At 45.5% G+C, this 21722-nt stretch overlaps 1 protein-coding gene across 1 annotated transcript in view; it reads left to right on the top strand.

Moving 5' to 3' along the window:
• The window catches only part of LOC120234311 (guanylate cyclase soluble subunit beta-2-like), an 81854-nt gene that overhangs the window by 56858 nt on the left and 3274 nt on the right, over positions 1–21722 (top strand). The window contains exons 11-15 of the mRNA XM_039236114.1: positions 2586–2734; positions 3314–3460; positions 9738–9892; positions 12155–12306; positions 14932–15027. Coding sequence (XP_039092045.1) covers positions 2586–2734; positions 3314–3460; positions 9738–9892; positions 12155–12306; positions 14932–15027 — 699 coding nt within the window. The remainder of the gene's footprint in view (positions 1–2585; positions 2735–3313; positions 3461–9737; positions 9893–12154; positions 12307–14931; positions 15028–21722) is intronic.

Raw genomic sequence — 21722 nt, 5'->3', positions numbered from 1 at the left:
AAGGAGTTCCTGGTCTTGTGGGTTTGACAGGTATACACAGAATAATTTCACCGGGGCAGTGGTAGCCAAAGGAGAGGAAACTAATGTGCATTAAAGAGCAATTATTGTGCCAGGATCTGTGTTAGACATTTTTATACGTGCCATTTCATTTAATTCTCTGAACTTTCTATGAGCGAGGTGTTATTATCCAAAACAGCTGACTAATCTACGTTCACTCCAGTTTATGAGTAAAAGAGCTGAAAACTCATCAGAAGTCTATCTAACTCCAAAATCCATACTTTTTCCATTACAAAGGTGTGGAAATAGAGATGCCAGGGAAATTAATGATAAATAGATGTCAGAAAGGAAGAGACAGGGGGCAGGGACTGTGAGGCTTTGTATATATCAAGTATATGGCACTTGAGTTAAACCTTGAGACTTTATTTCAGAAAAAAAAAGAAGGGAAAGGTACTTTGGGAGAATGGGATTATAGGAGCAAAGGTGAGGCAACCTCAAGATAAATACCGTAGAGCACTGTCCGTGGAACATGGGAGTCCATGGCAGAGTGGTGCCAGGTGACGCTGGGCACAGAGGGTGAGGCTCAGGGGAGGATTCCCTGAGGTGTGGCTTTTTGTTCTCATTATAGGGGAAGTTTCATGATTAGTTTAATGAATAGGATTTTGGCTGCAGTAGAGGGGGGCAGCCTCAAAGCCAATCACGGTGCAGGTGAGTGATAGTAAAGGCCTGAATTAAGGCAGCACAAGTGGGGATCAGCAGGATTTTCATCACGGAGAAGACAGGGAAGGGAAGAGATAGGAGTCAGTGTTGGGTGTGATGTTTCTGGCATAGAAACACGTGGTACTTTATTCTGAGGCAAAACTAGGAAGAAGGGCAGGTTTGAGGGGAAGGTGGGACGGTCGGCTTTAGAAGTGCTGAGTTTGAAATGCCTGTAGGATCCTCCGCATGACACGACCAGTAGGTAGTTAGGAACTGCGGGGAGATCTCAAAGGAAATTCCCAGGGTCAGCTATCGATCTAGGAATTATTGCAGTGTGGGTGGTGGGTAAACACTGACTCTATGAGCTCTAAAGAAGGTCATCTAGGGGGCATGAAGGTGAGAAGGGAAGAGAGTTAGGTTTTGGAGCTTAAGGAACACCTATTATTTAAGAAGGAAGAAAAGTCAGTGGAATATGTAAAATAAGGAGCTCAGAAGGATAGGGAGACTATGAAGAGAGGGTAGGCCAGAAGCCAGAAGGAAGAGAAAGTTCCATGAAGGAGGGATTATCACCAGAGGTATAAATGATACAGGGGGCACCCAGCTGTGTTCAGGCAGTCACATGTTTAGTCATCCAACAAGTTTTTATTGAGGATCTACTATGTGCCAGGCCCTGCTCAAGGTGCTGGGGATACAGCAGAGTACAAAGTCTCGTCTCGCGGAGCTTACAGTCCAGTGGGGAAGATAGATGGACAGTAAGCAAATAAAAATACCATATAAAATATGCCATGTAAGGCTTAGGGGGAAGGGAGCAGCAATCAGGCTAAAAGGATAGAGTCTAGGGACTCTTATTCTAGATAGAGTGGCAAAGGAAGATCTCACTGAGGTGGTTACTTCTGAGATGTGAGACAGTGCCCCTTGGATACTGGAGAAAAGAGAGGTCAGAGAAAAGAGGCGGAGGAAACAGCAGGTGCAAGGGCCCTAAGCAGGAGGCACTTGCGAACCCCCAAGGAGGCCAGTGTGCCTGGAGTGGAGTAAGTCAGAGAGCAAAGAGACATGAGATGTGGGGTGGGGACAGAGGAGACCCCTTATTGGCCATGATAAGGATTTTCTTTCCTTTGTTTGTTTGTTTCTGAGCAGGAGAGAGTGCATGAGCAGGGAAGAGGCAGAGAGAGGGGCGGGGGGCAAGAGGGAATCTTAAGTAGCACAGAGCCTTGACACAGGGCTTGATGTGGGGCTTGATCCCACAACCGGGGAATCATGACCTGGGCCAAAACCAAGAGCCAGGCACTCAACCGGTTGAGCCACCCAGGCACCCCAAAGATTTTCTATTTTAGTCTCAGTGCGCTGAAGTCATGGACTTGGAGGGTCTGACTTAAACAGATCATCTGACTGCTGTATGGCAATTAGCAAGACTGGGAGCAGCCCATGGAGTTAGGAGGGCGTGCGGAGGACATGGTAGCTTCCCCGTCACACACAGATAGTGGAACTCACCACCTCATGTGACCAGTCTCTGTGAGCCCCAACCCGGGCCTCCTGTAGTTCAGGCTCTGCAGCAGCCTACCTTCCAGAAGCTTCTCTGTAAGCCAGTGCCGACCCAACCTTTTCTGTCCTGCCACGGCTCTCATCACACCTTACCGAGTATTTATTTACTCTTACGTCTCCTTTACTGGACCGGGAGCACCTTAAGGGCAGAGGTCCTGTCTGCTCCATGTTACACGCGTCTCCTGAATGATGACTAGCTCATAGCAGGCACTCAGTGAGCGTCTGTTGGCTGAATGGAAGTGGCTCCTTTCTCCCAAGGCTCAGTCAGATTTGGCATTTGGATCTAGAATTCATAGAATGATTATCCCATATCCTCGGCTCTCACTGACACTCAGTTTATGTTACAGGAGAATTTAAAACCTGCACAATTCTTTTTAGTGACGTGGTGACATTTACTAACATCTGCGCCGCCTGCCAACCTATCCAAATAGTGAACATGCTGAATTCAATGTATTCCAAGTTTGACAGACTAACCAGCGTCCATGAGGTCTACAAAGTAAGTGTTTGTGGACTGTGTGTGTGTGTGTGTGTGTGTGTGTGTGTGTGTCACAGTGTGTTTAGGCCGGGCGGGAACTTGGTTATAAGTCTTCCTCTGTCTCTCTCTTCACTGCCCTATGGTTTGGTGTCAATGGGAGCGGGGTGAGGAGGTAGAGCTAAAAGGGAATTGGAGATATTTTAGCAATTTTTGTTTTTTAGGAATCCTTTTATAATACCCAGTGCTAAAATGCCTTTGAGGGCACACTGTTTTCCCAGAGAATAACTTTACCCCTTCAATTCAGCAGAGAGTCTAATCTAAATAATGTATGTCTGATATATAGCATCATACACTAACTCAGGAACTTTGTCTTCTCTGGAACTTCCACCAGAAGCAGAAAGTCTTTGGGCTATCTCATGGTGGTTTTCTGAGTCACTTTTCTTCTCATCCCCTCCCTTATGTTCCTTATCCTCCTGGCAAATCACCACCAGTTGTGATAGGGTCTTTCTGTCAAAATGTGGACAATGACAAAAATATATAGTGGGATATATTTGATGTATTAAGGAAACCATCTGAATATCCCCTTTTTCCCCCTTACAGGTGGAAACAATAGGAGATGCTTATATGGTGGTAGGGGGTGTCCCTGTGCCCATTGGAAGCCATGCTCAGAGAGTGGCTAACTTTGCCTTGGGAATGAGAATTTCTGCAAAAGAAGTGATGAATCCTGTTACTGGAGAGCCCATCCAGGTAGAGAGAAACTGAGTAACTTTGCTTGCTACCAACCATATCATACACTAAAGAGGAGAATTCTGTTTATTAGTCTGCTCAGATAGCTACTGGGCATGTTAAAGTAATTATAATGGGTTATTTTTCCCAACTCTTGTCTTCTCTTGCATAGGTTTTAAGTAATAGAAATATTAGTAAGAGTATTATCATCCCAACTTTTCTTAAATTTCAGAGGAGGCTTTCAAGCTTGGGATTTTCATGTGATTTACCACAAGCTTCTTTCTCTATAATTTGGGACAGTGCTGAGCACACCTCTCCATTTACTTTGCAAGACTCAATCCATCTTGATATTGGGCTCTTTTATTTAAAAAAATTTTTAATGTTTATTTATTTTTGAGAGAGATAGAGAGCAGGAGAGGGGCAGAAAGAGAAGGAGACACAGATCCAAAGCAAGCTCCAGGCTCCAAGCTGTTAGCACAGAGCCTGACACAGGGCTTGAACCCATGAACCACAAGATCATGACCTAAGCTGAAGTCAGGCGCTCAGCTGATTGAGCCACCCAGTAACCCCTATATCTGGCTCTTTTATAATTCCTGCTTTTTTATTTGAGCATTCCATTTAACAAGTGTTCACCCCCTCCCGCCCCTGGGGAAATTGTGTCCTCAGCCTGCCCTCTTCCAGGTGCACAAGTCAGGCTGAGGCGGGAAACTGCTTCCAGCCAGCAATCCATGCACCAGGTGCCATGGGAGGCTTAGAGTAGCATTCCTCTACTCTCTCCTTTCTCTGCTCTCCTTTCTCACAAGAACCTATTCTTCGAGGCACGGACGTTTGTTCACACTATAAAAGATGGACAATTCTGGAGACAAAAAGTAGGTGTCCTCTTCTGTCTGCTCAGCAGATTCTTGCTGCCCTGAGATGCCTTAGAGTGGGGCTTCTGCATTTTAAAATGGAATCCTGGGGCACCTGGGTGGCTTAGTCGGTTAAGCATCCGACTTTCGCTTAGGTCATGATCTCGCGGTTCGTGGGTTCGAGCTCCGCGTCGGGCTCTGTGCTGGCTGCCAGCTCAGAGCCTGGATGGAGCCAATTTCAGAGTCTGTATCTCCCTCTCTCTCTGACCCTCCCTTGCTCATGCTGTCTCTCTCTCTCTCTCTCCTAGAAATAAATAAAAAATATTTAAAAATAAAATAAAATGGAATCCCTTCTCTGATCCTGGCAGCCAGGTCTTCGAAATAAACTGTAGCCAACTGAAAATCAGGAAGACAAGTATAAGACTGAAGGGGATTTTTCTAATTATGACCCCTATATAGGAGATTCTGAAGACGCATTCTGCGCACCCTCACCACGAGTTAGACGCTGAGAATCACTGAAGGTTCTGGTTACTGTGTGCGTTGCAAGAGTCTGAGTAAGAGTAATTTCATGTAGTTGCAGGAACTACATATCCACAATATTTGGTCCATTGTAAACACACAGATACAGCTATTGAATAAAAGCCCCTGTATCATAAATAAAAAATCAAGATGGGGGGGGATGAGGGAATGAGATAAGAATGTCAGATAAGAGATATGTGTTTCAGTTACAGGGCTCTATTATAAGCCATGGAAGAAAAAAAGAATTGAAAATATATTATTGTTGTGTAAATTGTGTATGTGCAGGCATAGCTATAGAGATGAAAGTAATGCCCTACCAATAAGAATGAAATTAAACAATGAATTCCTGGAAACTATCATAGTGAAATACCCAGAAGAAAACAGGAAAAGATGTTATCAAGTTTAAGATAAGAACAGGGACATAGTGAGGAGCATCATTAAATATCTACCAGAAACAACACACCATGTGGATTTATTTAAGGAAGTAGGGAAAAGGACTCGAAAGATTTCTCTCTCTTAAAAGAACTGTGCTGCCATTTCAACAATTTTTAAATTAGTACTCTTTGAGATCTTCTATTATTTCATTCATATTTCCCTCAGTATACAAGTAATGAGGTCCTACTCTGCATGAGACAGTATGACTCGGTGTTTGACAGGCTCATTTTCCTAGAGGAATGTATCTTCTTATTTCAGGGAGAAGAAAATCTGGCATGAAAAGATAACTAAGTCTGGTTAGGATATAGAAAGCTGCAAGAGACTGCTTTTCCCATACTAGTAGTTAAAAAAAATCAGTAAGCAAAGAAATATAAATGAATTGATTTCAGAAAGCAACCAGCTTTCTGGTTACGTTCATGTCTAGTAGAGCTGCAGGTGAGGAAAGAAAGAAACCAGTCTGAATTTTGGTGAACTTTAATGGCCACATGGAGGCTAGCATGATAGGTTAGAATTTCAAAGATCCTGTCTAGCCACAGAATCTGTACCCATCTACCAACTCTCGCACAGCCTTCACCAAGTACTTGTGGTTATTCAGCAAAGGTTGGGGCTAGGGGAGGAGAGCTGAGAGAAACCCCCAGTCCCTGAGGTATGTGAGGCCCTCTCCACATGCAAGTCAGTGGCCCATGGATGGGTAGTGTTAGAGTCAGAGAACAGACAGAAATCCCTATGAGGTATTCTTGGCCTTTACTAAGTACACTACAATGACACTTTGAAGTCTGGGGGCAGAGAAGAATGGTAAAGAGAAATCTCCCAATGTGCAGAGAGCCAGCATGAGACTAAAGAGCAAGGAGACCCCCAAACACCTCACCTTGCCATTAGGCTGTAAATCAGAAAGAGATCTTCCACAATTAAAAAGCTGGAGACTTGCTGTAAAGTATAAGGAGGGTTTGCAGAACCTTGCTGGTGCTCACATCCCAAGCCCTGATGGGGAGAAAGTCCTGATCTAGCCTTCATAATATTTGAAATCAGATATTGCATGGAATCTAGCAATATCTTTGAAAAAAAGCCCAGATGCAACACAAATACAGATGAAATTCAATCAATCTCCACTCTAGCAGCCTGCCAGAGAAAAGATTTGAACCTTACTGAGGATTCAATATTCTCTACTTCAGTCTCTACTGTACTTTCACACACAATATGAGAAATATGATGAAATAATTAAAAATATGAGATGCAAGAGAAACAAGAAAAATGTGGTTCAGTGTATAGCCAAGAGAGGAAATAGTCAACAGAAGCAGGTCTAAAAATGGCTTGGATGTTGGAATTATCAGACAGAATCTTTTCAATAACTACAATAAATATTTTACTGGATCTACTAGAAAAGGAAAACTGGCTTGAGCAGACGGGAAATGCATGCTCTTTATCTATAACTATCTATTAATCTAACTATCCAATGAAAATGAAAACCATGATATCAGAAATCAGGAACAAAGAATTCATTTTATGGCTTTAACAGAATCTAGACACAGTAAAGGAAAAGATGAAGGATTGTGAAGACGGATAATAAACTGAAACACAGAGAAGGAAACAAGGTGAAAACAGTGAAACAGAACATCCTAGATCTGTAGGAAAATATCAAAATGGACTACCATGAATGGAACCAGGATCCTAGAAGGATAGAGTAAGAATGGGTCAGGAGAAATATGTGAAGGGGCGCCTGGGTGGCTTAGTCGGTTAAGCGTCCGACTTTCGCTTAGGTCATGATCTCGCGGTTCGTGGGTTCGAGCCCCGCGTCGGGCTCTGTGCTGACTGCCGGCTCAGAGCCTNCGGGCTCTGTGCTGACTGCCGGCTCAGAGCCTGGAGCCTGTTTCAGTCTGTGACTCCCTCTCTCTCTGACCCTCCCCTGCTCACCCTGTCTCTCTCTCTCCTAGAAATAAATAAAACATTAAAAAAAATTAAAAAAAAAAAAAGAAATATGTGAAGAAACAATGATTGAGAATTTCCCAACATTGATGAAGGATATCAACTTATATATCCAAAATCTTAGCAAACCCAAACAGGATAAATACAAAGATAAGCACTTCTTGCCTTTTATACCAAAAGTCCTACTCAATGCAATATGGCAAGAAAAAGAAATATAAGACACAAAGATTGGAAGGGAAGACGTAAAATGATCTTTTTACAGAGACCATGGTACACTTAAAAAACCTCAACAAACTATATCAAAATATCAAGCTCACAGGACATAAGGACAGTTCACAAAAATTAGTTAAATATGTATATACTAAGGACAAAAATTTGGAAAATGAAATAAAAACAAACTACTTAAATTTAGTTTTAAATGTTGAAAAATAAGAAAACTGAAGGAGTTGCACTACCTAATTTCAAGACTTATTCTAAAGCTACGCTAACAAAGTCAGGGTGAAATTAGAAGAAGGAGAAACAAATAGATCTCTGGAGCAGTATAGAGAGCCCAGAAAGAGACTATATATTTAACGCCAATTAATTTTTGACCAAGGCACAAAATCAGGTCAGCAGGTAAAGGAATTTATTTATTTTTTAACTTTTTTAACATTTATTTATTATTGAGAAACAGAGAGAGAAAGAGCGTGAGCAGGGGAGGGGCAGAAAGAAGGTGAGACACAGAATCGAAAGCAGACTCCAGGCTCTGAGCTGTCAGCACAGAGCCTGACACAGGGCTCGAACCCACAAACTGCGAGATCATGACCTGAGCTGAAGTCAGAAGCTTAACCGACTGAGCCACCCAGGCGCCCCAAGGAATTTCTTTTTAAGAAATGGTTCATTTCTGGGACCCCCTGGGTGGCTTCTTTCTCTTGTATTCCCTCTCTTTCAAAAAGAAATAAAAATATTTTAAAAATTAAAACAAAAAGAAATGGTTCATTTCAACTGAAAATCCATACGGAAAGAAAAATGTACCTCAAATCCTTCATATATAAAAATTGATTTGATATATATCACAGACCTAAACATAAATGCTAGAACCATAAAGCTTTTTGAAGGAAATATGGGAGAAGAGCTCCATGAATTTGGGGTAAGCACTGATTTCTTAGATTGGACACAAAAGATACTAACCATGAAAGAAAAAAACCTGATAAACTCATTGTTGTGGGCCAAATGGTGTTCCCCCTGAAATTCATATGTTGATATTTTACCCCCAGGGCCTCAGAATATAACTATATGTGGATATAAGGACTTTACAGAGGCAGTCAAGTTAATGAGGCTGTTAGGGTGGGCTCTATCCCATTTGACTGGTGTCCTTATAAGGAGAGGAAATCAGGAATAGGAATAAATACCAGGGATGCACATGTGCACTGAAAATACTGTGAGGACATCCATAAACCAGGGGAAGACTCTTCAGAGGAGATGAAGCCTGTCAACACTTTGATCTCATAGTTTCAGCCTCCAGTACTGGGAGAATATAAATATTTGTTATTTAAGCCACTCAGTTTGGGGTATCTTGTTGTGGCAGCCCTGGCATACTAATGTATTCATCAAAATTAAACATTTGTGCTTGTTAAGGGAAACGAATGTACAGAATGGGAAAAACATTTGAAATACGTGTGTATCACACATCCAAATATATAGTAGAGAACTCCTCTATATTCACAATGAAAGATAATCCCAGTTTTTATAGGAGCAAAACCTTGAACAGACTTTTTAAGAAAAAAGATACAAGAACGAACAATATCTGCATGAAAATGTGCTTGACATCATTAGCCGTCAGCAAAATGCAAATTAAAGCCACAACGAAATATCATTTCACACCTACCAGAAGACCAAATGATGGCGAGACTGTGGAGCAACTGGAGTGTCACATTGCTGATAAGAATGTAAAATGGTACAAACACTTTGGAAAATTGCTAGCAAATGCTTTTTTTTTTTCATAACATTAAATATGCATCTGCCTTGTGATCCAGGAATTCCACTTATCTAAGAAAAATGAAAATGTATGTCCACAAAAAGATCTGTATGAGAGTGTTCCTAAAAGCCCCAAACTGGAAATAATCCAAATGTTCACGAAGAGAAACCTGGACAAATAAACTGTGGTATATTCTTACAATAGAACAGCTTCAGTAATAAAAGAATGAATGAATGATACATACAACAGCATGGATGAATCTCAGAAACATTCAACTGGATACATGAAGGCAGGTATAAAACAATATACCCTATGATTCCATTTGTGCGAAGTCCTGGAACAGGCAGATATTCTTTGTAAAAGAAATAAGGAAGCGTTTACCCCTGCAGAGAAGGGAAGACTTAACTGGAAAGGGGCATAAGAGAATTCTGCCAGGTAACGAAAGTAGTCTGTATTTTATTTTGGATGGTGGATTTTAGGGTAAGTGCTCTTGTCAAAACTCATGGAGCTACATACTGAAGATCTGTCTTTTTATTTTATGTTAATTATACCTTAATTTAAAAAGGAAAGCAAGAGTATTCGATAGCCCCTTTTCAATGAGGTTCTATCTGTACAGATCAGAGTGGGGATCCATACGGGACCAGTCTTAGCAGGTGTGGTGGGAGACAAGATGCCGCGGTACTGTTTGTTTGGTGACACTGTGAACACAGCTTCCAGGATGGAAAGTCACGGGCTTCCCAACAAAGTGCACCTCAGCCCCACGGCCTACAGGTAGCCATTCATTTATTCATGCCTTCCTTTGTCTTCTCCTACTTCCAGAATGCACACAGTGCCTCGCAGCCATGGGATGGGGGTAGTGAAGGAAACCCGTGGTGGTTTTCCTCTCGTGCCACACTGGCTTACAGAACACACCGTGTCAGACAATAAATATTCTTCAGCCTCTTCCATAAGATAGTTTTGCTCCCAAGGAGCATACAGTCTAAAGCAGGGATTGGCAAAGTATGGTCATTGGCCAAACCCAGTCCACTGCTTGTTTTTTGTAAATAAAATTTTATTGGAACACAGCCACGCTTTTTTATTTACACATTGTCTGTGGCTACTCTCAGGTGACAACAGCAGAGTGGAGTAGCTGTGGCAGAGGCTGTATGGCCTGCAAAGCTGAAAATATTTACTCTTTGGTCATTTACAAGAAAGCGTGCTGACCCTTGGTCTAGCAGAAAAAGAAAGAAGTATTCACTAACAATTATTTGGAAGTGTGATAAATACAATGGTAAAGATAAGCATAAAATAATACTTATGGTTTCTTGACACCTTACAGGAAGCCAACCAAATTCTGTTCTGAGTTCTTTTACATATGCTCACTTACTCTTGCAACAGCTCTGTGAAAATGTACTGTATTATTCTTATCTATGGAGGAGGAAAAAAAAAATCAGACACAAAAAGTCAGCAACTTGCTTCAGGCCCCAAGTAGGTTAGGAAAGAAAATAGCCCAGATACGATGTGGGGGTCAGGCTCTGAGTCCCCGCTTTATCCACTGTACTCTTATGCCTGAGGTAATTCGAGTGTGTGTGTTTTAAGAGCCTAAGCAGGAGTGCCTAATCCAGTAAAGAAATCCTTTGGGGAGGAAGAGATTCCTGAGCTGAATCTTGAACAAGGAGTTCAGAGTAGGATTTAGCCAAAGCTGAGGTTCTGGGCGTGAAAACCCAGCAGTACAAGTACAGATGTAAAGTAGGAGCAAAGAACTACGAACAATTTAGCTTGCTTGAGTGGACAATGTGGAGCACAAAGTAGTGCCGCTGGGGAGCTGAGATTGGAGAATGGCGGGGTCAGGGTCCTGTTTGATGCTGACACTCAAGGCCGTGCAAGGACAGGGGCCACCCTTGTGCCTTATTCGGTTAAACATCCTACTGACTCAAGTGATGACCTCATGGTTTGTGAGTTCGAGCCCCGCATCAGGTTCCGCGCTGATGGTGTGGAGCCTGTTTGGGATTATCTCTCTCTCCTCTCTGTCCCTCCTCCACTTGCTCTTTCTCTCTCTCTCTCTCAAAATAAATAAACTTAAAAAAAAAAAAAGAGTGCGCAAGGACAGATTTGAGCATCAGGAAACAAGACAGAGAAGGTCTATTAGGAGTTGGGTTTGGGGGCGCCTGGATGGCTCAGTCGGTTAAATGTCCAACTTCGGCTCAGGTCATGATCTCACAGTTCATGGGTTAGAGCCCCAGGTCGGGCTCTGTGCTGACAGCCAGCTCAGAGCCTGGAGCCTGTTTCAGATTCTGTGTCTCCCTCTCTCTCTGACCCTCCCCTGCTCACACTGTCTGTCTATCTCTCTCTCTGTCAGAAATAAATAAAACATTTAAAAAAAAAAAAAAAGGAGTTGGGTTTGAACCAGAGCACTGGTGGTGGGAATTCTGGGAAAAGTAAAATCAGCTGAACCTGGTAATTGCTAGAAATGGAGAATGAGAAAGAGGGAGAAGTCTTGAATATCTCCCAGGCCTCCATCCTGGGTGACAGGGACCTGAATCTCACCACTGGAGACCAGGACAGGTATGAGCGCTTCCAGTTCACAGTGGCAGATGATGAGTTCGGGTTTGAACGTGCTGAATTCAAAGGAACCATGGAGCATCCTAGGTAGAGGTGCCACTACACGCACGGATGAAATCTGGAGTCTGAGGGGCTGGTGCACACACCAGCATAGAAGACATGGTTGCCACACCGTGTGGGCTGTGGGTCTGAGCAATGTGTTGGAGGAAGGGAAGATGGGATAGTCATGGGTTTGGGTGGGTCCCTCGTGCACTCACTCTGCCTTTGGCACCCTGTTCAGCATATTTGAGCTCCATGCTCACTTCTCTCCCCAGCTGCCTCTTTGCCCCACTCAGCTGGTCTGGCCAATGTCCTGGGATCACCCGCACCCCCAGCCCATTGTGCGCCCCAGGACCCAGACTTCTCCTGCATCGCCCTCTCCGTTGTTGCCAATGCTCAAGTTATAGAGCCATGATTTTTGATATCTGATGGAATTTTTTTCCCTCTCTGCAGAGCTCTGGAAAATCAAGGGTTTGAAATAATTGAGAGGGGTGAAATCGAAGTGAAAGGGAAAGGGAAAATGACCACGTACTTTCTGATCCGGAACCTGCATGCCTCAGAGGAGGAGATCATGGGTAGACCTCTCAGCCTGCTTGATCACAAGGGTGAGCACAACAGAAGCTGCATCTCAGTGTCGGATGCTTTTTCCACTAACAGCTTCAGATGTGTTTAGTGTGGCCCTCGGGAATGCAGGGTCAGCATGGGTGGGTCACCCCTTTGCACCACTCCCATTGGGTAGAGGCTCCCACGGGTCAGAACACCCAGGATGAACACTTGCATCTGGGATAGTTTGATGCCCCCTGAGTTGGGCTGATGGGTCCAGTCTAAAGGGTCCCTCATGCATTCATTTTCAAGGTTCTTGCCTGTCCCAGAAAGGGGGTCTTTTCCCATCCGCCTCGCCTGTAGCTGGGGGACTTGAGAATCTCGCGCTCTGCTCCTCAGCCTCCGAGTAGGCTCCAGGACAGGATTTCCCCTCACACAGAAACCTTCCGCCTTTCTCATTTTCTGCTGGCTTCTAAAACTGGGTAGAAGGACAAAATCTGTGACTCACGGGGCTCCAGGAAGGACGGGAGGGTGAGTTTAGATTAAAACAACCCAGTGCTAAGCCAGCCCAGGGATCACCATTTGGCTCTGGGTGCCGTGGCAGCTGGAATCCTCTGAGGAGGTCTCCATCAACCACCGGGGGGGGTCCCTCCACCCCACGTGGTCAGGGCCCTGTAACATCTGCCCTGGTCAGTGCTGGGGGGGGTGCTGACCCAAAGGGGAAAGCCAGTAGCAGGAGGCAAACCTCCCTGAGCCTCCAAAGTAAAGTGGAGGCGGAAATGGATTCATTCTGACAGGAGCTAATCTTTAGTTACTCCAGGGGCCTGCAAAGGAAAAATCTCAAAATCCAGAGGTTTCTCATTGCTCATATGTGCAGGAAGTCTCTTCGGGACACATGAATTAAGGTTACTATTTTCTTTAAGTGGGTCAATCCCAATAAAGAGATGGGTATTGGAAGAACTTTAATAATTGTTTTCATAGTGCATTCACCTCATGTTACCATCCCTGTGGGCTGCGATGGGATTGGGGTCACATTTTACTGATAAAGACACTGAGATAGAGAGATCTAAACTTAAACATTAGGAATAGCTTTGGCTAGGATAGAGCAGAGGGCACCTTTAGCGGAGTTTTTGGCCTCTAAATTTCTAGGCTTAAGGTGCCTCACCCATGACATCACCTTCTCTCTCTCACCAACATGCCCTCCCCACAGGCAGGATTGCTAGAAAGGGGTAAGTAAGGTTTTTCCCCCTTTTCTTTTCTTTGTTGTCAGAACTAAACACAGTAAGTGGGGAGAGGTGTTCTGCCACCTGATTGTGGGAGAGAAAAGATGGAGCTGGAGGCTTTAGCATCAGGACAGGGCAGAATCCTGCTCAGACGGTGCACCCAGCTCAGACTGGGTATTGCTTTCTCCCTTGATGTCCCTGCAGGAGTTCTCAAATGGGAACATTTGAGAAACGGGATTCTAGAACATGGTGTGTGTCAGTAGACTCTTAACCACTTTCAGTTCTGAGCTGGGAAAACAAAGTCAACAGTATAATATGAGTAAGGGTGCCTCAGTTAGAGATTTCACTGTAAACCTTGAGAAAGAGAAAAGATATGTGTGTGTGTGTGTGTGTGTGTGTGTGGGTAGCCCATTAGATCCCTTCTGGATCCTAAACAGAATCGTTGTGCAAACTAGGAAAAAGCACACTTTGGAGGGTAAATATCTCCCCAGGTATGGTTTATGGTAAAGGAAAGTCACCCATTCCTCTGGGCAGATGTCAGCCCCCTCCTGACCTCCTTGGCCAGGTATCTCCATGCAGAGAAATGGCAGAAAGATCTCAGCCTCTTTTCTTTCCTTGGTTCTCTCCACTTGCCTTTCCCCATCAGCCTGGGGTCACTCCACTTTCGCCATCAGCCTAGGATCTCCTGGGTGAGCTGAGGCTTGAGCCCTGGGGGAGGGAGTGCCTGCCCCTCCCACCCCCACTGCAGTGCAGTGCTGGAGATGGCCCAGAACATGATCCCATTAACCTCCAGGGGCCAAGGGACTTTGTCCCACACAGCAAGACCGAGCCTCTCAAAGCCCATGATGGAGGAGGGGGACACAGAAACACTACTATGAATGCTAATGTTCTTCCCAAATTGGCCTCTTTCCTCAGATTATCTCCCATAGGACATACACATTAGCTTTTTGGGTGATTTGGGGGAAGTGCGGGACGAAGTCCAAGGAGATGAATGTGAGTAGATTGGAATTGCAGCCAGCGCTAAGAACTCTGGGTAGACTGTAGTGGGGCAGGGTGAGGGGGCCTCAGTAGTGAGCCCCCAGTGTCATTGCGGGTCCGAGCTCCTCCCCCACCTGGCATGAGGGGACACATGTGAGGAAAAAGGAGCAAGAAAGGAAGGCACCACAGAGAGCTCTTTCTCAAACCATTCTCCTTCCTCCCTTTTGTTCTACAAAGCAAGTGCATTTACTGATTCACCTTCTAGCTGGTGAATGCATGAAACATACTAAATGTCATACAATCTCCCCAGCAGTGACATTTAACAGTTGGAACCGCTGTGCAGTAAGTCCTTCACACGATGGGCACCCGAGGAAATGCCCCTGGGGCTGCTGATGTTGAGAGGCATCAAAGAAAGGCCCCCACCTCTGCGGCTCGTGAGGTCGGCTTGCCATCCTCCCTTTTCCTTCCCCACGTGCTTATTTGCAGAAGCAAGTGCTCAAGGTTGTCAAGACAGCACAGCTGTTGCCATCATGCAGTACAAGGACAGCAGGCAGTTGTCCCTGAAGAGTGACACAGCAGATGGTGAGTCCAGTGACCACTACAGACACTCCCCAGGGCTGCAGGGCACATAAGGAGATTGGGTGGGTTCAGAGGTGTGGCTCGTGGGGGGTGGGACAGCTCAGGTGGAGTCTGGGGCCCTGGGGCAGGCTGCTTCTGATGGCTGCTCACTGCACTTTGAATGTGTTCTGTTTTCATACTCCCTCATCCCACCCACCTCCCCACCCCAAGAGTGCCGGGGCCCTCATTCTGGAAGGGCTCTCTGTGCCCCCCTCCAACAGAATGTCTAATACTTGGAAAGACATATTGGTCTCCAGATGCCCACTAAACAAAGTTTCTCTGGACATTATGCCCTCAGTGGCACGCCATCTGTGAATAAGGAATGCCAGAGACTTCCACACTTTTCCCATCACAGGGTGCTCAGAGCAGCAACAACAGAAGTACGGTCCCGGTGACCCTCTTCTCTGTTTTCTTCCTGAAGGAGGTAGGGGTAGAAGGCTTCCCTCAATCCATGTCCACTCTTTACTGCCCGGGAGAGCCTTCCACTCAAGAGCCATGCACAACTCAGGTTTGAGGATGGGTTTTAAGGATGGGGACACCAAGCGGTGACGAAGACACAGGGATGAGCCTGCAGAGTGAATTGCTGTCACGGCAGTCCACCCCCCAACTTTTCCTCTCTGGCTTTGTGCAGCCACTGTCACCTTCTTGCTTTCTGGAAACTCCATGTGAGAGGGTCCAAGGCAGGATTAAGCTTTTGAGGCAAGACAGCAGTGTCTGTTACAGAGGACTATCTCTCAAGGATTTTTCCAAACCCTGCCTGGTCACTGAGACCATTTCTAAAGAAAATGAGACAACCCGTGTGAAGAGTTAGTACAGGTTAATAAACTCTATATAAAGAGTTTAGCCATAGGTATTTTTATTAGACAGTAGCTTTGGAATGTTGCTTGAGCCCTTGGCATTGGGTATTGTTCCCATGTCTGAACACTTCCTTCTAGTTCGATCCCAGAATCTGAGATTGAGGGACTGATGAGACCCTTGCATTTAATTCTGGTGAGAGGAGACAAGGCAAAACATCCCTTACTCTGATTGGGGCCCAGGGCAATCTTGGATTCTGGGTCATAAGAAGCTCTGAGTAGACTTTCTGCCATGACCCAGAGGTACTCCCACCCCAACTCCCTGCCTTCCTACAACTGCATGTTTCTGAAAAATGGTCAAGCCGTAAATCGTATGCAGCGTTCACAGATTAATTCAACAACATCTTTTAGAAAACTGTGGATGCTCCAGGGAAACAGAGAGTGGAGGCCAGGACCTATGCTGGGATCGGCCATTGCTCACTGAACAGAAGACATGAGTCCTTAACTTCATACAGCCTGCATTTTAGTAGTGGGAGACACACACCCTAGAGGAAATACATAAGATCACATTAGGTAGTGACAAATGTTAGGAAGAAAACGAAAAACTGAGCAATGGAGAAGAGGGCAATGAAGGCTTCTTTGGGACAGCAGCATTTAAGCTGAAATGCATGGTCAAGGGCCAGCCGTGCGGCAAGTCATAGCCATGGGACTTTCAGACAGCTCCAGGCCCTAAGCAAACATGAGCATGGCCAATTCAAAGAAGAATAAGAAGGCCAGTGTGTCTAAAGGGGGGCAGAAGAGGAAGGGACAGTAGGGGACAAAAGGTGAGCAGGAGCCCTGGCCAGTGTGGTCTTGAGCTTTCCTGTCCACACATAGAAAGTCTGAGTGTAAGTAAGGGGCAAGGCAGGAAGCTATGGGAGCTCCTTGGGAACATCCCATGGGAGAAGCCTGTGCCACTCGAGTACCTAAATGACTGCTCCATAAACAGCTCAGAATGGGAGGCCTAAGAACGCTTCATGCTCTAGGAAGGGAAACAAATTCATTGCTCAAGCTTGTGCTTCCTGGGGATCCCTCCACAGGAGAGATGAACAGGGCTGGGCAGGGGCCGGACTTCTTGTGGAAAATGGAGACAGAAGTTTCTCAGTTGGGCCCCTGATACAGTATCTCCTCCAACTGCTGCTTTCCTGGACATACACCAATACCAACAACTATAGAAGGAGAAACTGAGGTCGCTTCAGTTTGGAGGTGAAAACTGGATGGGTGGAGAACTGGCATTTGTGGGGCAACTAGTTAGTCTTGGGCATTTTGCCCACTTATCTCATCTGACACAAGAGTCCTGTGACTGTTCCCCTAACAGAGGTAAGAAAGTTGAAGTTCATAAAGGTGACAAAATTTCAATGAGGTCCCACAACTTGGAAGAAGTAGGACTTGATCTTTATGCTTGTTTGTCTCAGGCAGCCTGTATTCACATGAGCAATGGACCAAAACGATTTCAGTTTCTCCAGGTGGTAGGCGGCTCGCTGCATGTGGACCTCCAGGCTTCACAGTGCTCTGCCATGTTTCTCTCACATTCTCTGGGCTCTGACTGAGCCACTTTCTGGTCGTTTCTGGGTGCGATTCGCAGGCGTATTGGTGAGGACCAGCTCACACAGTGTAGGTGAATGATAAAACGCGTGGTAGGAGTCAGAGGCTTGGAAATGAGGACAAAGCACAGCAGAGCCACTGGACCTCCCTCTGGCTATCCAAACTCAGACCTACCAGATCAGAAATTGCTTTTAACAACTTCCCCAGGGAATTGGAGTTGAGTTTCCCATGATACACAGGCTTCTTCCTTATCTCTGATGGTTGGCAGCAGACATAGAATTTCCCCTTGAAGGATTCATGTTATCTGCTCCCTGGACCTGCCTTGACATTGTGATTTAGGTCTCAGTTCTCGTGGGTTTGGGGCTACATCTGATAATGTCATGCTTTGCACTGAGCTAGGTGAGGGCTGCCAGAAGGTCACTGCAGGAGCCCCCACTCTTACCTCCAGCCTTGGGGCCCTTCCACCTGGCCCCTATGTGGGCGTTAGTATGGGAACATGCTTCTATTAGTAGCCAAAACCTGTCAGAACCCTGAAGATTAGGATATTGGCTCTTGTTACCTCCGAGTTTTGCCGGTTTCCCAACCTCTAGGCAGTCAGGAGGACATTTAAGACTCACCTCATCGGTCAAATCCGCCATCAACCTCACCAGGTTGTCACCTGGTGGCCACATTTCCGATCATGTTCCAGGGGCACTCATTTCCATCTGACCTGGCTCCCAGATGTGGGAAGAGGCGCTGCTCTGCCTCGCATTCCCCCTCTCTGCACGGAGCTCAGAGGCCAGGAGCAAACCACACAGACCCCTCTCTGCGGGCCAGCTGAGATGTGACACTCACCCCTTTCCGAGGCCCTCTTTCAAAGGGGGGGTCTCCCTGAATTCTGTGAGCCCCAGCCAGAAGGTCAGCCTGCCCTGGCAATAGGAACCACTCCAGCAGGGCCCGGGCCTGCAGGCTGCACCCAGGACCTCATTTGCACTTCAATAATATTCTTTTCTTTTACTCCACTCTGTATTTGGGTGTTAGAAGTGTCAGGGGAGAGACTCCCCAGTGCAATTAAACAGGAGTACTGAGCCGGAGAGAAATCAGTGTGTGTTGACTCAGGTATTTAAGCAACCACCTTTCAGTATTGACTGAAAAATTGGCCTTCCAGCTTGTCCCTGCTGGCAGGCTCTTCTGGCATCTCGTCAGACCTCTGTTAATGTGTTTTTCAAATTTCAACTTGCTTCAACTTGTCTCCTAACTGATTCTCCCGACAATTATAATAATGGGTTCCAGGCTGACCTGCATACAGCACTTAGGCACGTAGCCCAGGCTCCTCTCTGGAGGTGACCCCTTCTTGTAAATCAGTCCAAGGGTGTCCACTTGCTGGGTTCATGGCAGGTTAAGTCAGTTTGGAGGACTTGTTACAACTCCTACCTGCTCCGCTGGAGGGTGTTAGTGACAGGGGTCTCCCTCGGAGCTTAGTGGTCTACCTGCTGGGGGCTTCGCCCGTTCTCTCAAATCTGACTCAGTCTTCCCGACAGGAGGAACTTCCCCACCCCATGCAATCCTCTTCATGGGTGGAGGAGTCTGCGGTCACTTAATTGGCAGGTCCTTGCACCTCACTTTGCAGGGTCTTGACAATACAAGTTAAGTGCCTTTCCCAGATGCGTCCAGTGAGCTGGGGCCCAGCTGGTTGGGAGCCAGGCGAAGGAGCCTGGGCCTGTATTCCTGGCCCTCCGACCATTCAGCGGCCTTTCTGAGGCCTCTCTAAGCATGGCTGTCAAGTCTTCCTGACCTTTTCTACTTGGGGCTGATGAATGGCACAGCTGTTTTTGCTAGAAGACTGGTCTTCATATTTATTTATTTATTAATATTGAAGTACCGTTGGCACACAATGTCACATTAGTTTCAAGTGTACGACATAGCGATTCAACGAGTGTGTATACATTATGCTCTGTTCACCACGGTGTGACCACCATCTGTCACCACGCTATTACAGTACCATTGACTGTATTCCCTATGCTGTGCCTTGTATCCCTGAGGCATAGCTGTTTTTAACCTCAGGCTTTCTAGAAGTTGAACTGTTAACCCAACAATGTTCTGTAGAAGGAAGATGCTAGAAGTATAAATGAACTCTTCACAAATGAGGAGTTTACTAATGGAAGAACATTGTCAGTGTGAGGACTGGCCTCTAGAGTCACCTATAAGCCTTGGCATCATCGACTAGGATGTAGCATCAGGAGCCAATAGGCATGGGATGGCATCAGACTTGGATGGCTGGGCCTCACCCCAAGAGTGACTTAGTAGGCTCAGAGGGGGTCTTTTAACTCTGGTTTGTTAACCATCTCCACAGGGCATTCTGACGAGCTGCCAGGCTAGGGAACCACCATCATGGTAGAATGGGCATTAGCTTCAAATCAGAATTCCTGGACCTGTGTCCACATCCTGGTGCCGAGTAAGCAGCTGTGTCAGTTTGGTCAAGTCCACTTTGTTTCTTGTTTCTCAGCCTGAAAGCAGAGTGCCTGCTTTACTGGTCACTTTGAGGAACATTTGAGAAGCTATGTATTATCTGAAAACTGTAAAGTGCTGAAGGCATGTCACATATGCCAACTGCTTAGTCAATTAGGGACCTTATTGTCGGGAATCACTCACTTAACAAATATGTGATGGCAGGGACAGGCAGATCAAGGATGTGGCCTCTTCTCTGATCTCTGGAGAATGCAGGGGCTTCTGGAAGCTGGAGATCTAGTTTCTCCAGGTCGTGACCTCTTTTGCCCATGGACAGAAATAGGAGACAAGGGGGAGAGGAATTCTAGAATGGCAAACACCCCCATGAAACCTTATGGCCCCACTGCACCATTTTTATCACTAGATAAAATTCTCTCACTGGTGGAGTTTCCTCCAAAGAATATCACTTCTAGAATTTGTGACTCCTTTTCCTGCTCACACCTATGAACAGTATGATGTGGTCAGTCTGACTTTCCCCTAGTGCAGGTGGATTCATTGGAAAATTAACTCAGATTGAACCAAGGAGGAGGAGAGACAGTGTTCTGCACACATGGAGATCATTTGGAGTAAAGGCCAGGTCAGGTGAGACATACAGGTGGGAGGGGACCCCCAACTACAGGCTTCATGTGGGGAGCACCCAAACTGGGTGAAGTCCTGGGGACAACTGAGAAGACCCAACTGAGAGTCAGACTTCAGGCTTAGGCCAAAGCCCCTGCCCCAGTCATGGAAAATCAGAACTGAAACTAAGACACAGTTGGGGCGCCTGGGTGGCTTAGTCGGTTAAGCGTCCGACTTTCGCTTAGGTCATGATCTCGCGGTTCGTGGGTTCGGGCCCCGCGTCGGGCTCTGTGCTGACTGCCAGCTCAGAGCCTGGAGCCTGTTTCAGTCTGTGACTCCCTCTCTCTCTGACCCTCCCCTGCTCAAGCTGTCTCTCTCTCTCTCCTAGAAATAAATAAAACATTTAAAAAAATTAAAAAAAAAAAAAAAAAAAAAAAAAAAAAAAAAAAAAAAAAAAAGAAACTAAGACACAGTTTCCCACATCTTATTCTATCTAGGAGGTTCATACAGGTGCAGAATGCAGACAAGGAATTATTTCAGTCGCAAATGTAAGACTCCTTCTTATAACTCCATGTCATATTCTTTATGACTCACGGAGTCCTGTTTGTAATGACCAGCCAGGGACCCAAATTCCATGTATATTTCCCAAGGCAATAACATTTCCCAGAACTCCTCTTGGCTACCACTACTGAACTACAGCACCCCCTAAGTTCACATGTGACAATGCTACATAAGCAATAGTTATTCCCGAAGCCAGGGAAGGTTCTTTCTATAACCATTCTTTTTACTTAATTCATTTTTAATAGATATTGAAGTGGGTTTTGGTGCTGCTTTTAATTCTTTCCTGGGCTGTGTTGGTTTGTTCAACTGAACATTATTTGTTTATTCATTTATATTATAGAAGGAATATTTGATTATTACCATTATGTTAAAACCAGAAAGTGCAGATGAACCAAAGGAAGAAAGCAAAAGCACCTGTAATTCCATCACCCAGAGAGGCTACTACAAATGTTTTGATGCCTATCTCCCAAACTTGAGCATGTTAGGGTCCACATGCATGTGTATATGTGGGCGCTTCTCTGCACAGAACGGGGACTGTCACACATACGCTGTTTTGTAACTTGGGAGGTGATGGATTTCTTTCCCTTGAACATTTAAACACAGTTCAAAACAGAAGAGGGACATTTTAAAAAGGACATAATGTGCTTGACGTGATATAGTTGTTTCCCGTGTGAT

The sequence above is a fragment of the Hyaena hyaena genome, unplaced genomic scaffold, assembly GCF_003009895.1.
Source record: "Hyaena hyaena isolate Hyena2069 unplaced genomic scaffold, ASM300989v1 scaffold_106, whole genome shotgun sequence".
Classification (NCBI taxonomy): Eukaryota; Metazoa; Chordata; class Mammalia; order Carnivora; family Hyaenidae; genus Hyaena; species Hyaena hyaena.
Note: the sequence above shows the minus strand (reverse complement) of the source record. Positions and strands in the feature narration are given on the sequence as shown.